The sequence below is a fragment of the Lontra canadensis genome, unplaced genomic scaffold (assembly GCF_010015895.1).
Source record: "Lontra canadensis isolate GAN:19392208 unplaced genomic scaffold, GSC_riverotter_1.0 scaffold75, whole genome shotgun sequence".
In the NCBI taxonomy this organism is placed as follows: Eukaryota; Metazoa; Chordata; class Mammalia; order Carnivora; family Mustelidae; genus Lontra; species Lontra canadensis.
In genome coordinates, this window is record NW_022631069.1 from 5,594,690 (window position 1) to 5,611,165 (window position 16,476).

Sequence of the window (16,476 nt, forward strand, 5' to 3'; positions counted from 1 at the left end):
TCCCTCTTACAAGATGGCATTTAGGGTCCATCAAATAATTCAGGATAGTATATTCTCATCTGAAGAGCCTTAATTTAATCGTATCTGCAAAGTCACCTTTGCTCTATAAAGTGACACTGACAAGTTCCAAGGATTAAGATCTGAAAATCTTTGGGGAGCCATTGTTTGACTAACACATTGTAATAAAGCACTCGTAGAGTATAATAAATAAGTAAAGAACTTTTTTTTTTTTTTGGTATAAACACTTGTTTGTTTTCTCTTTCTAAAGATTTTATTTATTTATTTGAGAGAGAGACAGTGAGAGAGAGCATGAGTGAGGAGAAGGGCAGAGAGAGAAGGAGACTCCCCGTGGAGCTGGGAGCCCGATGCGGGACTTGATCCTGGGACTCCGGGATCATGACCTGAGCCGAAGGCAGTTGTCCAACCAACTGAGCCACCCAGGCGTCCCTGTTTTCTCTTTCTAAATAGCGTATCATTTTCCTCCAATGGAGTAACTCACTGGATTATTTTACTCAGCTCTTAATGTTCATTTCTTTGGTCTTCATATGGGCATCATGCACAATTTCCTTATTTTTTCCCAAGGAATATTTTTTAATGTTTTTGTTCTGTGTTGTAGTTGGTGTAATACGGTGCCCAGTATGCCGCCAGGAATGCAGACAGATAGACCTTGTGGATAATTATTTTGTGAAAGATACATCTGAAGCTCCTAGCAGTTCTGATGAGAAATCAGAACAGGTATGCTTCTCAATTTTTCTTTATATTCTTATCTTGGTATTGAAATGTAAATAATAAGAAAAATATGTTTGGATAGTTACATGATAATAAGGTAGTTCAGGTATAGTTCTATTTTTCCCATTGAAAATAAAGGCTCTTTATTCTGTACTTTCATAACTAATTAAATGAGATGAAAAGTCATTACTTAAGAATTTAAATCTTGTGTAAGTTTTTGTGTTCTCAAGACTTAAATTTTTACTCACTTGAATGTTTGATATGGAAGGAACAGGATTTTATTGAAGATAAATGGATAACAAACTAATTTTATTTTAGTCATTTAGTATATTTGAGAGCAGGTCAGTTTTTTTGTGGATTTATATTGTGTAAATTTGATGTAGATTAGTATTTATTTTCTCTTTTAGGTATGTACTAGTTGTGAAGACAATGCAAGTGCAGTTGGCTTTTGTGTAGAATGTGGAGAGTGGCTATGTAAGACATGTATTGAAGCACATCAAAGAGTAAAATTCACTAAAGATCACTTGATCAGGAAGAAAGAAGATGTCTCAGGTAAGACAGAAGCAGTTTTGTTGATTAATATACTATTAATCTCTCTCTTTTACCTCACAGTATTTCTATTTATTCTTCATATGCTTTGGACATCAACATTAATAAGAATTTAGAAAGTTAGATAAAAATTTTTAGTTTAAAAATATATGTTTTATTTTACTGCAGAATCTGTTGGAGCATCTGGTCAGCGCCCTGTTTTCTGCCCTGTACACAAACAAGAACAATTGAAACTTTTCTGTGAAACATGTGATAGATTGACATGTAGAGACTGTCAGCTATTGGAACACAAAGAACATAGGTACAGAAGTCATAATTGCTTAACAAGAAATCTTACTAAAATGTTTTGTAAAATTAATTATTATTACTTAATCCATAATTTTGTTTGTCAGCATTTTCTTAATTTTATAAATTTCTTAAAGCAAGATATGTTTTTGATGAATTATTTAATGGTTCCCGCATTCATATATGATTATCTTATGAATATTTGTTAAAAATGTATCGTTACATTTGGGTTTTCAAGAAAGAGGTTATATTATTAGCTGTGCTTCTGGTTTAAATAAGCTTTTTTTCAAGTATACTATGGTATTTAGGCCCTAGGCTATAATCTAAAAAGGTAATATTCCAGCAGGAATGGCTGATACACATTTTAACATCAAAGCATAACTATACTGATTTCATGTTAGATATAAACCCCTTGTTTTTCTGCAAACTGTGTGTCTAAGCAAGCATAGTTACTAATTTTTTAATACATAGCTTTCTATTTTAACCCTATTATGTCCTCAGAATTCAATATTATTCGCTTATAATGAGTCTATTACGTTTGAATTCTTCTGGAAATGTACTAAAATTTCTAGTTAGGAGTGTAACAGTCCTCCAGAAAATTTTCCAGTTTCTATTAAATTGTATGTAGTTTAAAAGATGGTCTTGCTTACCCATAGTCCACAGCCTTTTCTAAAGTGTGGTTACAGTACTTCTGCTGATTTGATGGAAATAGGTTTTGTGAATCTCCTGTCAGAAAAGAGTAGGTTAAGTTGGATTAACCACATTTAAATGTGTTTCTTAACTGTAGGATGTCTTAGTGCTTTTAATTCCTTAACAATAGTCCTAATAGCTGACAATTAGGCTTTCGTAGTTTGTGTGAGGCACTTTTCTGAATGCTGCATGTTTGTTTAATTCACACCCAACTATCCATGAAGTGTTAGTATTGGTATCATGACTGTTTAAAAGGTGAGGGAGCCTACTTACAGAAACCTTTAGTAATCTGTACAGGGTCTCACCAGAGGTAGCAGAGCCTGGGTTTTAACACAGGCGGTTGGATCTATATTAAGCCTATATGTTCATTGTCTTCCATATGGTATATAGATGCAGACACAGTGTATGGAATCTCTCAGACTTGACCACATGAAAGTAATGATCTTTGTTCTTTTTTACTGCTCTATAGAACATTTGTTTAGAATTGCTACTTTAAACTTTTGTAACCTTATTTTGTTCCCAAATGTTTCATCTTATCTGCAAGTTGGCTGGTGTTTCACTTGAAGTGACTGACTAATCTTGTAGATACCTTCACCTTAGGCCAAATTTTACCATTGTTTTGTAAAAATCTCAATTAAGACATTAGATTATCATTCTCACAGCTGCAGTCAGTCAGATCTTTGAGCACTTGGGTTACTTACACTTTTTAAATTGCTGGTGAGATGCAAAAAGAAAGGGAAGATGGCATCCTTTTTCCCCATGAAAGAATCATTTCACTTGTCCTTCCCTCACAGTTTAACTTTCCTTTGCCACTTAGTTTCAGGTCCTAATCATCTCTTGAATGTTTTCTCCCTTTACTTTAGCTCACCCTATATTTTTTCCAGGATAGATTCTTAGAGAACTCATGTCATCGCACTATTTTATTCATTCATTCATTCATTCATTCATTCAGAAATGAATGAGAGGGAGAGTGGGAGAGAGAATCTCAAGCAAACTCCATGCCCAGCCCAGTACAGAGCCCGACATGGGACTTGATCTCATGACTCTGAGATCATAACCTGAGCTGAAATCAGGAGTTGAATGCTTAACTGACTAAGCCACCCAGGTGTCCCTGTCATTGCACTTTAAAACCCTAGGTTCCTATTACTACAACACACTTAGAGTTGATCTCCCTCCTCTGAGTTTTACCTTGTCAAATTCATTCTGTCCATGTTGCTGACAGGATCATTTTGCTAAAACAGAGTCCCTCCTCACCCCTCACCCCCCTTTTAAAACACCTTTCAGCTATCACCCATCGCTAAAGTTTTGGGTGTTTAATATAGCATACATTATTGAGTCATACTAATCTTTTCTCTTTATCATCTGTACAAAGTTAGGAAACAGCCCATAGACTACCCTCATTTCTGACATCAACTGCAGAGTTTAATAAAAACCCTAATGGGAAAACAGCAAGCAGTTCAGCTCATCAATATGATTTGTTATTACCATCTCCAATTTAGAGCCTTCTGAACAGGGTGTTGTCTGTTCACCTTGGAACTGTTATCCATAAACCATTTTGTGTCCTCTCTCTCTTTTAAATTTAAATTTATTAGTTTGTTCAGTTTTGAAGTGTAATTGACAGCCAAGCAGCTTTTTTTTGGTTCTCAGAGAGCTGATCATAGGGCACCACCTGTATGATTCTAGGATTCAGCAACTCCTTGAGTGGTTTTAAAGTTATCATTGGGGGAAAAGAGGCTATTTGCTCATAGATACAATAAATAACTCTTAGCATCCTGCTGGTCATACGTTACTGAACAAACCCATTTCTGTTTTATACTCTTCTGGGCACTTCCTTCCTTCCTTCCTTCCTTCCTTTTTTTTTTTTTTTTTTAAAGATTTTATTTATTTGTCAGAGAGAGAGAGAGGGAGAGAGAATGAGCACAGGCAGACAGAATGGCAGGCAGAGGCAGAGGGAGAAGCAGGCTCCCCGCCGAGCAAGCAGCCCGATGTGGGACTCGATCCCAGGACGCTGGGATCATGACCGGAGCCGAAGGCAGCTGCTTAACCAACTGAGCCACCCAGGCGTCCCCATCCTTCCTTCCTTTTATTTATTTAGTTAGTTGAGAGAGAGAGAGAGAGAGAGAGAGAGAGAGAGCAAGCACAAGCAGGGCAAGCAGCCGAGGGAGAGAGAGAAGCAGACTTCCTATCTAGCAGGGAGCCAGTTGCAGGCTTGATCCTAGGACCCTGAGATCATGACCTGAGCTGAAGGCAGATGCTTAGCCGACAGAGCCACCCAGGAGCCCTCGTCACAGCCTTCCTTACTGGACTGTTCCTCTGTTGCCCAATACGTTGTGTGTTTCATGTTGCAGACTTATATCATGTCCTTCAGTCATAGAGTCAGCCTCAATGCCCAATAGCAAATTACTAATTTTCTCTCAAGTGGTATATATTTTAACATGGTATCTAGAAATTTTCTGGTCCAAAATCCCAATTGTTCCTGCTTAGTGGCATTCACTGGCTTTGCCATAAGCCCTAGTCCACATAAATAAGTGTTGTTGACAGTCCCCAAATCATGTCCAACTATGTATTGTAGGGGCTCAAGAGCATGGGGTGATAGATTAGTTTTTGCATTTGAAACATGGCCTACCTTTGTTCAGGATCCCATTCAAATACAGCCTTCTTTTGGATAGTTGTGTTGATTGGTGCTGTTGATATTTCCAGATGTGGAATATGTGTCCTTCAGAATTCAAATATACCACCAAACGTTGGGCTTCTTGTTTAGTTTTAGGGATAGATGGCAAAAACAATTTATTTTTCTTGACCTGTGGAATGTCAAGGTTTGCACCTGACTAGATTATTCCTAAGAATTTTACCAGTTTGGCAGGTCCTTGGACCTGGTGGATTTATTAACAGCTTCTTTTGGTTATATAGGTCCTTCTTATATTTAAGTCCCTTGTACCTTTGTCTTTAGTTTGTGGTATTGTCATGGTATCATCAAGATGTGTATCCCTTCTAACCGCCGTATAACAGTAAGCTGGTGAATTTAAGTAACCCTTTGGCAGTATAGTGAAGGAAAATTGCTATTGGCTTTTTTTGGGAGGGATTGAGGTGGAAAAGAAAAAAACATACACAGGATCATTTACTGAGTATCATTCTCTTTTAGCCTGCTATATATTTTTTTCTACTATTGAAATCGTATCAGGGACTGCTGATGTTACAGGGGTTCTACTTTATTCTAGCTTTATAGCTTACGGTTAGGCTTGATAAGCCATCCATTTTTTTCACAGGATACATATACATTGTTATTGTTTAGAGAATTCATTGTTACCAGACTCTGGCTTATTATAATTTATCATTAGTGTGGTAATCTATCACCAGGTATCATATACTGTCTCAAATTAAGTTTTGTGGGCTCAGTTTCATTGGTTCCCGTTTTAGCATGTCTAATCAAGACTGGCCTTTAGGTGAATTTATATGCTTTCTGTTTTACAATACCAGTCAGATATAACATCCATTCCAATAATACAGTCACGTGAAGGAGATATAACCACTTCACAGAAAGTCTGTTCTGACATTCCAACTTTCATCCAGATTTTTGCCTTAATCCTGTTAACTATTGCTTCTCCTCCCAGTCTAACTGTAGCTCCCCATTAGGACTTCTAACATTTTAGAATTATAGTGCAGTGGGCTCTCATGTTAAGGAGTGCCAGAAATGTCTCTTATCCACTCCCTGGCTATTTCACCCACACAAATGCATATTAACTTGGTTCTCCAGTGGGTTGAACCAGAAGACCCTTGCCTTTCCTTCAGACTTCAATTTGATTAATTTATAGGATAGTTACTCCTGGTAATCCCGGGTCTGGTTGTCTCTAGCCCCTCCTGAGGTTGAGCTGGTTCTAGGTGACCTAAAGCTCCCACTATAAACCATATCTTGAGCATGTAGCTGAAGTGCCAGGTAAACAAAGTACTTTTATCAGGTAGTACATTTCAGTACTCCTAATAACTGAGACAAAACCCCGACCCCTATTTGTTAAGGTTAACTCATTATTACACAGTTTGTTAACTCCTACTTGTGCTCTTAACAGTAGCAAATCCTGTTTTAAACTCTCTGCCTTTACAAATGCTATTTCTTATAAAACACATTCCTTATCTGTCAGAAATAGTTATCCTTAAAAAATCTTAAAAAAAAAAAAAATCTTCTCAAGGGGCACTTGGGTGGCTCAGTGGGTTAAGCCTCTGCCTTCGGCTCAGGTCATGATCCCAGGGTCCTGGGGATTAAGCCCCGCATCGCATCGGGCTCTCTGCTCAGCAGGGATCCTGCTTCCCCCTCTCTGTCTGCCTACTTGTGATCTCTGTCAAATAAATAAATCAAATCTTTAAAAAAAAAAAAAAAGAACTATTTACCCTTAAAACCAGTTCACCAACAGTTTTGCTTCATCTTTCCCACTTGTTTTCCCTACCTGGACTATAAGGTCTTTTATGACTGGTTCTTCAGGGGTCTCAATTTTCTGTATGTTTATTGATCAAGTCAGGTTTCCCATCTCTTCTTGAGTCATTTATGTGATTGTGATAATTTATAGTTTCTTAGAAAATTACCTATTCATTAGAAATTTTAAAAACATTCACTTAGAATTAAATAGCATTAAGATTTTACAAAAATCTCTGGTTCTATCTCTTGTTTATAATGTTGTATAGTTGAGTTTATTTTCTATTTCCTTATTAGCCTGGCCATAGATTTGAGTCTTTTATTGATTATTTGAGTGATACAGTTCTTAAAGTCACTTATTCTGTTCTTTAAAATTGTTCTGATTCTCAGAGCTCTCTTATATCTTTATTCTTTCTTAGTTCGGTTTTGTTGTACTTTTCTTAGATTCTTACATTGAATCTTTATCAAAAAGATTTAATCTCATTTCATAATCATTATTGACTCATACAGTCTGTAATTGTAGTTTTGGGTCCTCTCCACCCCGTTTGAAAAATAATTGCTTCATATTATAGTGATAAAGATGAACTCTGATGTGTGTATGCCTGTGTATTTTTTTTTATAAAAAGATCTATTTATTTTATTTTATTTTTTTATTTTTTAAAGATTTTATTTATTTATTTGACAGAGAGAGATCACAAGCAGGCAGAGAGGCAGGCAGAGAGAGAGGAGGAAGCAGGCAAGCAGAGAGCCCGATGCGGGGCTCGATCCCAGGACCCTGAGATCATGACCCAAGCCGAAGGCAGCGGCTTAACCCACTGAGCCACCCAGGCGCCCCAAGATCTATTTATTTTAGAGAGAGCGAATGTGCACTTGAGTGAGGGGATGGGCAGAGGGAGAGAATCCCAAACGACTCCCTGTTGAACACGGAGCCTGATGTGGGGCTCAGTCTTATAACGCTGAGATCATGACCTGAGCCAAAACGAGTGGGGTGCTTAACCAACTGGGGCACCCAGGCACGCCATATATATATATATATATATATATACACACACGTATATATATACACGTATACATACACGTATATATATGTATACGTATACATATATATACACATGTATATATATATATTTGGGAGAGAACATGCACACAAGTATACATATACATAAATACACACACATATATGCACATATACAATATATGTATATATGCACACATTTATATGTATATATGCACACAGGTATAATATATATGTATACCTGTGTGCATGCTCTCTCCCACCCTTTAAAAAATACATATGTATATTTTTTATATATATAAAATATGTATATATTTTATATATATATATTATTTTTTTAAGAGTGGGAGAGAGCATGCACACAAGTATAGGGGAGTGGGCAGAAAGAGAGAGAATCTTAAGCAGACTCTAGAGCTCGATCTCATGATCTGAGATCATGATCTGAATCAAAAATCAAGAGTTGGACACTTAATTACTCAACTACCAGGTGCCTTTGTGCATCTTTTAAGTGCAGAAAGTGTAGTACCAACTTTAGAAGCTGGCTATAGGGATTGAATGAGAATTTTACCTGTAAAGTGCTTAGCATAGTAAGTACTCAATATCAGTTTAGCTATTAGTACTAACATTGTGACCTATATTTTCTTTTTTCTCTCTTTTTACAAACATTGTATTGAAGTCTTTGGTGTTTATGTCTTTATTCTTTATGGCCTTGGCAGTTCTCAAAAAGAAAACAGCTATAGAACTTTATGAAATTTTGTACAATTTTGAACATTACATGGTTTCTGGCTCCACCATGGGGTTATCTCATCTCCCTCTATAATTCTGTTCACAGTTAATGAATAAAATAAGTATAGACTTAAAAAAAATTAAAATGAGAGAAGAGACACCAATGGATATTTTAGTGAATTTTTCAAAAGCTGGGAAATGGATTGAGTATATGGTGGATCTGATGATAATTGACCTAGTAGAGTTGAATGAATAACAACCCAAGGGCTGGCAAAGGAGATATATAAAGGAAGCTCTGTGATTTAACTCCTAGAAACCTATTATAGATCAGGATTTGGAGATGATAGGTATCATAGAATTTGGGCTTAATCTCTTTGGTGATACTAGGTCTAGATGGAGAGTGGGGATGAGGTAAATGGCTGATGTTGGGAGGTTAAATGTAAGTCGCATTAAACTGTGGGATCTTTACTTTCCCTGACTTGCTTCCAGATTGCCAGTGGTGACTATTTTTTTGTTTGTTTTTGTTTTGTTTTGTTTTGTTTTTTAAGTTTTTTTTTTGTTTTTTTTTTTGTTTTTTGACAGATCACAAGTAGGCAGAGAGGCAGGCAGAAAGAGACAGGAGGAGGAGGCAGGCTCCCTGCTGAGCAGAGAGCCCGATGCGGGACTCGATCCCAGGACCCTGAGATCATGACCTGAGCCGAAGGCAGAAGCTTTAACCACTGAGCCACCCAGGCGCCCCTGTTTTGTTTTGTTTTTTAATTATTCCTTGCTATCCTCCTCTCTGGAATTAGAGAGGTCTTTTCATTCTCTGGAGAAAGTGATCAGAAGAGACCTCTAAATGTTGACATTTGGGGTTCATTTCTAATTAAGATTGCCTTAAGTGAAGCCTATCAGTTCATAGTTCTGTTCTCACACATGACTCTAAGCAGTTTTTTTAAAAAATGTATTTCAATGTGAATGATGAAAGGATCATCTGACAGTTGAATAGAGCCACCCTCATGTACCATATGCCGTACATTGTGGGCTATGTTGAGAATTCTTAACTCTTCCCTCTCTTGTCTGCTTCACATGTAGAGACTGGAAAAGCTAAATATTTCCTTTCTCAGCATTTCTGGCATTTGGGTAGCTCTGATCCCAGGTTTAAGCCCATAAAATGTAAGTGGAATTCTGCTTAGTTTGTGATTTTTAAAAGGGACAAGTGTTGCTGTTGTCAGCTTTTTTCCATCTTTTTCCTTCCTTGAATTAGGATGTGATGCCTGGTACTGTGACACCATTACATGCTCATGAAGGTAAAGCCAAGATCATCTCAGAGACTGTCGCTTTGATGTTGTTCAACTAGCACCATTAGCTACATCTGGTCTTATTACATGTGTCTTTATTAGTCACTGCAGCTGTACACATTTCTGATTGACACAGCCACCCACATGAAAGAGACCGAAACACTGAATAAGAGGGCCATGAAGGGCATAAGATAATATAGGAATAAAAGGAAATGTAAAATCAAAATATGATAAGCTATTGGTCACAAAGTAAGGATAGAATCTTTGAAAAAGAAGTCATTAAGAAAGAGCTCTTAGAAGCATGATAGCTGAAATAAAAAATTAATAGGTTTTATAGATAAATTAGTCTCCTAGATAAATTCTAGTTAGAAAATAGAGCAAAAAGAGAAAAGACAGATGAGAAAATGACAAGATACCAAGAGCCAGCAATACAAATTATAGAAAAAGAAATGATCAAATAAGTAATACAAGAAACTCTCCTAAGAACCTAGAGTTGCCATCTGAAATGACCTATTATTTGATTTAAAAAAAAACATAAAAAAGTATATGTCACCATAAAATGACAGTATGCTATGGATTAAAATGAAGATCAGCAAAATTTCCAAAGTAGGCAACATGTAATGAAACGGGAATCTAAATAGGATCCTTAAAAATAGCAATACCAGGAGACAGAAGATGGAACAGTGATTTAAGAAGTTGGGAGCTGAGAGGGAAAGATTTTCAATAGATATCTGTAGCTAATAGCTAGATTTCTATAGCTAAATTGTTACTGTTTTTTTCAAGATTTAAAAAATAATTTTAAAGTAATCTATCCCCAATGTGGGGCTCAAATTTACAACCCCAAGATCAGGAATCACTCCACTGACTGAGACAGCCTGGTGCCCCTTCTGTAGCTAAATTATTAATGTGAAAGTAAGATGTAGACATTTTTCAGCATGCAAGGACTCAGAAACTGTCTCCCATGCACCTCCTTCTGGAGCACTATTTGAGAATGTGATCCACAAAAATGTCAGTTAGCCAGAGAGTAAATGATGAATTGTGAATGTCATTCTGGGTGACAACTATACAGTAGCATTAAGACTGAGGATATCTCCAGGAAAAAAAAAATTAAAAATGGAACCACTTCTAATAAATTTGGTATTGTTAGGTCATTTGAAAAATAATATTGACAGATTTTTTACTTATCAGGTGGAACATGAGATTCATTAGGGATTGGTAAATTGAAAAAGGAAAACAGAGGGCATTCATTAATTCAAAAAAAAAAGTTCTATAAAGAAAAGAAATTATTCTTATTATACTCCTTGGCTTATCACTGGACAGTATTTACTTACTCATGCAAATAATTGCATGCCTACTGAGTGCTATGCATGGTATATTTCATTGAGCAAATTAACTCATTGTCCATAAGGACCTAATTTTTCATAAGAGTCAAGCAAGTAGTAAATGTATCAGATGCTGATTGTTACAGAGAAAAAAAAAAGCTGGGAAGTTAGGACAGGGTATGTGGATGTGAGTGTTTTTATTTTAAATAGGATAGTTTCAAAAGGTTTCCATGATGAGGTAGACCTTGAATAGAGACTGAAGGAAGAATGGGAGCAACCCTGCTTAAACTTGGCAAGCCAGGGAGCATGTTTCCGATAGAGAAAACAACTGGCAAGGGCCAGAGATCTTAGCATACTTGACTTCCTTGCGGAGCTACATGTCTGAATGGAATGAACAAGGGGAAGACTGGTATCAGGTAAGGTTAGAGAGGCAGACAGGGCCAACTTACTGAGTGCTATGTAGGCCATTTTAAGAATGCTGGCTTTTAGTCTGAGTAAGACACCAAGCCTTGAGTAGCAGACTAATCAGTAGTGACTGATTATTGTCTTCAAATGATCTTGCTGTCTGTAGTGAAGAGAGATTAAAGGGGTACAAAGATAGAATTAGGAGATTAGTTAGGCTGTTTTCAGTAATTTAGACAAGATAGGGGTGGTGTAGACTAGAGTGCTAACATTGGAGATAGTAAGATGTGATCAAATTCTACGAATGCTTGGAATTTGGATTTAATACCTGAAATTGTGATGTATGGGTCTGCTGATTTATGAGTTGTATGAGCTGGAGGGGTATCACAAACACCTAGAGTTTTGGCTTTCAGGTTACAAAGAGTAAGTGGAAGGATAGGATTGAATTTACTGAAGTGGAGAAGACTATAGGAAGACATGGTTTGTTAGGTGTTTTTAGGGAATTGGTAGTCACGTTTTGGTGATACTAAATTTGAGATCTTAAAATAATGTAAACAGCAACTATTTTAATGATAAAATTAGATTGGACGTGATAGAAGTAAGGGAGATGGTAGTATAAATGTTGAATTTTTTACTGTCTAAAATTGATAAAACTCTGGGATGCCTGGCTGGCTCAGTAGAGTATGTGATTGTTGATCTCAGGGTTATAAATTCGAGTCCCATGTTGGGGGTAGTGATTACTTAAAAAATAAAATCTTAAAAAAAAAAAGTAAAATTGATTAAATTATTTAGGCCTATCATTTTAGAAGATATCCCATAGACTTGCCTCCAAGCTAACAGGAGAGAGGTTCTTCACATTTAGTGTGCCTTCTCAGATCTCCTCTGTTTCATGAATTCTCAGCATGGGTCAAGATGGACCGTATACATTTGGAGGAGTGAGTTTGTTTCTCCTGAAATGAGGGTCATGAGTAAACTTGCAGATTTTTTTTTTCTTTTTAGTGAGTAAAGCAATAGAAATTTATTAAATGAAGATACAGGAAAAGCTTTCAAGAGTGAGAGGGGTCCTGCAGATTCTAAGACCACACAATTCTGACTCTTCTTTCCTTATGTGGAATGAAGCTGTGGTTGATTTGATAGAATTTCTTCTCTGTTGGGTGCCTGGGTTGCTCAGTGGGTTAAGCCTCTGCCTTCAGCTCAGGTCATGGTCTCAGGGTCCTGGGATTGAGCCCCACATCAGACTCTGCTCAGTGGGGAGCTGCTTCTCCCTCTCTCTCTGCCTGCCCCTCTGCCTACTTGTGATCCCTCTCTCTCTGTCAAATAAATAATATCTTAAAAAAATTTTTTCTTCTCCATTAACAGATTGTAAGAGGAAGCCCCAGACCCACCCTTCCTTACCACCATTTGTACCTCTCCATCATTATTTGTTTTCAGCTTACTAGGACTGCCTGGGTGGCTCAGAGGGCTAAGCTTCTGCCTTCGGCTCAGGTCATGATCTCAGGGTCCTGGGATCGAGTCCCTTATTGGGCTCAGCAGGGAGCCTGCTTCCCCCTCTCTCTCTGCCTGCCTCTCTGCCTACTTGTGCTCTCTCTGTCAAATAAGTAAATAAAATCTTTAAAAAAAAAATAAACTTACTAGAACTAACATTACCATGTTCTTTATCCCTGTCAGTAACCTAAAAAAAAGCCCCGCATTCCCAGATTTCCCCTCATCTGGCATAATTTAATTCCCGTAAGGCTGTGCATATGATAGGTATATCTCTCTGCCACTGTATTCTCTGGGATTAATGGTTTGTTATCACCAGCATCTCTTTATTCTCAATCTCTTTTTAGATCTTTTCTGTGCTTTCTCTGCTGTAGTGAAAACAGCTTGAGGATATTGCTTCCCCTGCAGGCTTCTTAACTGGTGGATATTTTTACTTCGATATTTCATGTATCACTGGACCTTGAGGTATATAGCTATTCTCTTTGCTATTTTTAGACCATTCTTCCTTCTTCCTCCCTAAAAATCTCTAAATTTTAATCTTACGTCATCATTGCTATTCCTCATTTGGTGCTGTCATATAAAAACCCATGGGTCATTTGATTCATCCCTTAAACAGTTTCTAACTCAGAGGTCATCTATATAGATACTACGCTTGTCTTAATTCCTGGCAGTTTTAATATATGCAGATTTGACCCTTAAGATATTCTAGTCTTTGTTCTTTGAACTCCTTTCTAAAATTTGTGTCCTTTACATTGTCAGTCACATCCATGATTGTACGCTAGACCTTGGCATTTCCAGTAATTATATTCAGTTTCATGTATTCTTCTCTGTGACCCCATCTCTTATTATTCTCTCTCATTCTGCTTAGTGTCAGACTTCCAGTGACTTTTATTTTAATCCATTGATAGTACTATTTTTTTCACTTTACCTCATTCCTCTATGTTCTCACATAATCCTTTTCCAGTTTAACTTCAGGCTAATCATTTTTACTCCCTCCCTTGACTCTTGTATCCCACTTGGTTGAGGTCTCTAGGTTAAACCACAATCTTGATTAAACTTCCCTTCCATCATGCTTTGCTTATGCAGCCGAACATCATGGAAGGAAAAAACCCATGACACCAACTGGTCTTATTCTCAGTTCATGACCACTTACCTCAAATAGATTCTTAATGTTACCTGGCAGTCATACTGTGTATTAATACTGTTTTCTGTTAACATTCCATCGTCCATCATCACCCCCAGATATTGGCAGTGCTTCCTACTTCATTGAGAAAACTGAAACAAGACAAAGAGAGCTTCTGCAGACATCCTCTATCACATCTTGTCTTTGAAGCAGTTGTACCCACATTTTTCATTTCTCTGTTATCTTAGTTGAATTTTTTTCTTCTATGAAGCTGGTTTCTCTGCTTACACACTTAGATTTCATCTCATCTCATATAGCCAAGGAAATTGCTTCAGCAGTTTGACTTTGTCTGCTGATGTCAATTTTTCACTCTAGCAGGATTCCCTCTAATATTTTACTTTTTTTTTTTAATTCTTTTTTTTAAAAAGATTTTATTTATTTGATCACAAGAGATCACAAGCAGGCAGAGAGAGAAGGGGAAGCAGACTCCCTGCTGAGCAGAGAGCCCAATGCGGGGCTTGATCCCAGGACCCTGAGATCATGACCTGAGTGGAAGGCAGAGGCTTAACCCACTGAGCCACCCAGGTGCCCCCCCGCTCCAGTATTTTAATATTCTGCTATTTTTTCTTATATCTTTAAAAAGTAAAAGAAAATGTAAAACTTTATTTCACTTTACCTACGGGGAGCTCTCCCCATTCCTCTTTGCAGCAAAATATTTTGAAAGGATTGCTTATAATCATGGTCTCCTAATTTCTCCTGTCCCCTTCTCTCTGTCAACATTTTACCAACATTTTTCTTTTCAAGGTCACCAGTAACCATGGCATTACTAAATCTAGAGGTCATTGCTTGGTCATCATCTTAATACTTAACACATCTGCAACATTTGACATAGTTGATCATTCCCTTAATACATGTCATTTACTTCGCTACCAAGAGACCACATTCTTTCAGTTTTCCTCCTACTACACTGGTTACTTCTCAGTTTCATTTGCTCATTTTCCTTCATCTCTTAATGTTGGATATGCCAGGCATTACTTCATTATCTGCAGTTACAGATTTATGGCTTTAAATACCATCCATATGCTGATGATGTCCAGATTTCTATTTCTAGCTCAGTACTCTCTACTGAACTTTCAGATTTGTCTATTCTCTAAACTGTAACATCTCTTCTTGAGTGTCGGCTTTCTCAAATATAATATATCCAAAATAGAACTGATCACTTACTCCAGATCTTTTTCACTGGCAGCCTTGCCCTATCTCAGTTTGTGGCAGTTGCATTTTTTCCATTGCATAAGCCAGAAATCTTGGCACTGTCCTTGATTCCACTGTTTTCTCATAACCGAACTCAAACTTAACCGAACATCTTTTTGGCTCCCTCTTCAATATCTATCCCTGAATCTCAAAATTTCTTACTATCTCATTGCTGTTAGCTCCGTTTCTACTAGGCTGGTCTCAGACACCATCATTTCTGCAGTAGTGTCTCCTCAGTCATCCTTGTACTTGAAATATTGCCCTCCTTCAGTTTATCCTTAACTACTAGAACAGTCTCATGTCATACTCACTCCCTGCTCAAAACCTTGCAGTGGCTCTCCACTTTTGTCAGAGTAAAAGATTCCTTATAGTGGCCTGTATGCTCATATTTCATCTACTGCTCCTCTCCCCACTCAGTCTGGCTTCTGTTGTTTCTAAAACATGGCAGAGATAATGCTGCCTCCCTATTTTCTCTACCTGGAAGAACTGGTCTACTTATTTGCATAGTGAACTTCCATTTATCCATCAAATCTGTTTAATGTAACTGTTAGTGATCTACTCGGATCACTGTATTTAAAATTGCAATTTGTCCCTTTACCGTAATTCTATCCTGTTTTAGTTTTGTTTTTTTAAATTGCACTTACCACTTTCTAAACATGTTCTGTAACTTACAACTAATTTTTTGTGTTCCTCTCATTAGAATATAAGCTTCATGAAGATTGGTGTCTGTTTTGTTCACTGTGTCCCAAGAGCCTAGAACGGTATTTGACACACATTTAAACATTTTGTCTATTCAGTAGATACTTATTAATTTAGATATAGGAAAAAAAGAGTTGACAGACTTGCCTACATATAGGAGTTGTCAGTTATATCTATGTATTTTCACAGAAGTCAGTTTTTAATTTTTTAAATAGTTGAGGGCTGCTTGTTCTGCTTCTTAATTAGAGGCCCTTATTCTTTTTTTTAAATATTTAAGTAATTTCTACACCCAGTGTGGGGTTTGAACTTAAAACTCTGAGATCAAGAGTCACATACTCTTCCTCCTGAGCCAGTTAGGTGTCCCATAGAGGTCCTAGCCTTTTTTTTTTTTTTTTTTTTTAATATAACATTTTATTTATTTACTTGACAGAGTTCACAAGTAGGCAGAGAGAGGGGCGGAAGCAGGCTCCCTCCTGAGCAGAGAGCCTGATGATGCAGTAGATTTCCCACTGAGCAAG

General features: G+C 37.1%; 1 protein-coding gene across 2 annotated transcripts in view; it reads left to right on the forward strand.

Moving 5' to 3' along the window:
• TRIM33 (tripartite motif containing 33) overlaps positions 1-16,476 on the forward strand; it is a 112,136-nt gene that overhangs the window by 52,372 nt on the left and 43,288 nt on the right. For both annotated transcript variants that reach the window (XM_032881386.1, XM_032881387.1), the window contains exons 2-4: positions 617-735; positions 1,137-1,281; positions 1,447-1,579. In XM_032881386.1, coding sequence (XP_032737277.1) covers positions 617-735; positions 1,137-1,281; positions 1,447-1,579 — 397 coding nt within the window. The remainder of the gene's footprint in view (positions 1-616; positions 736-1,136; positions 1,282-1,446; positions 1,580-16,476) is intronic.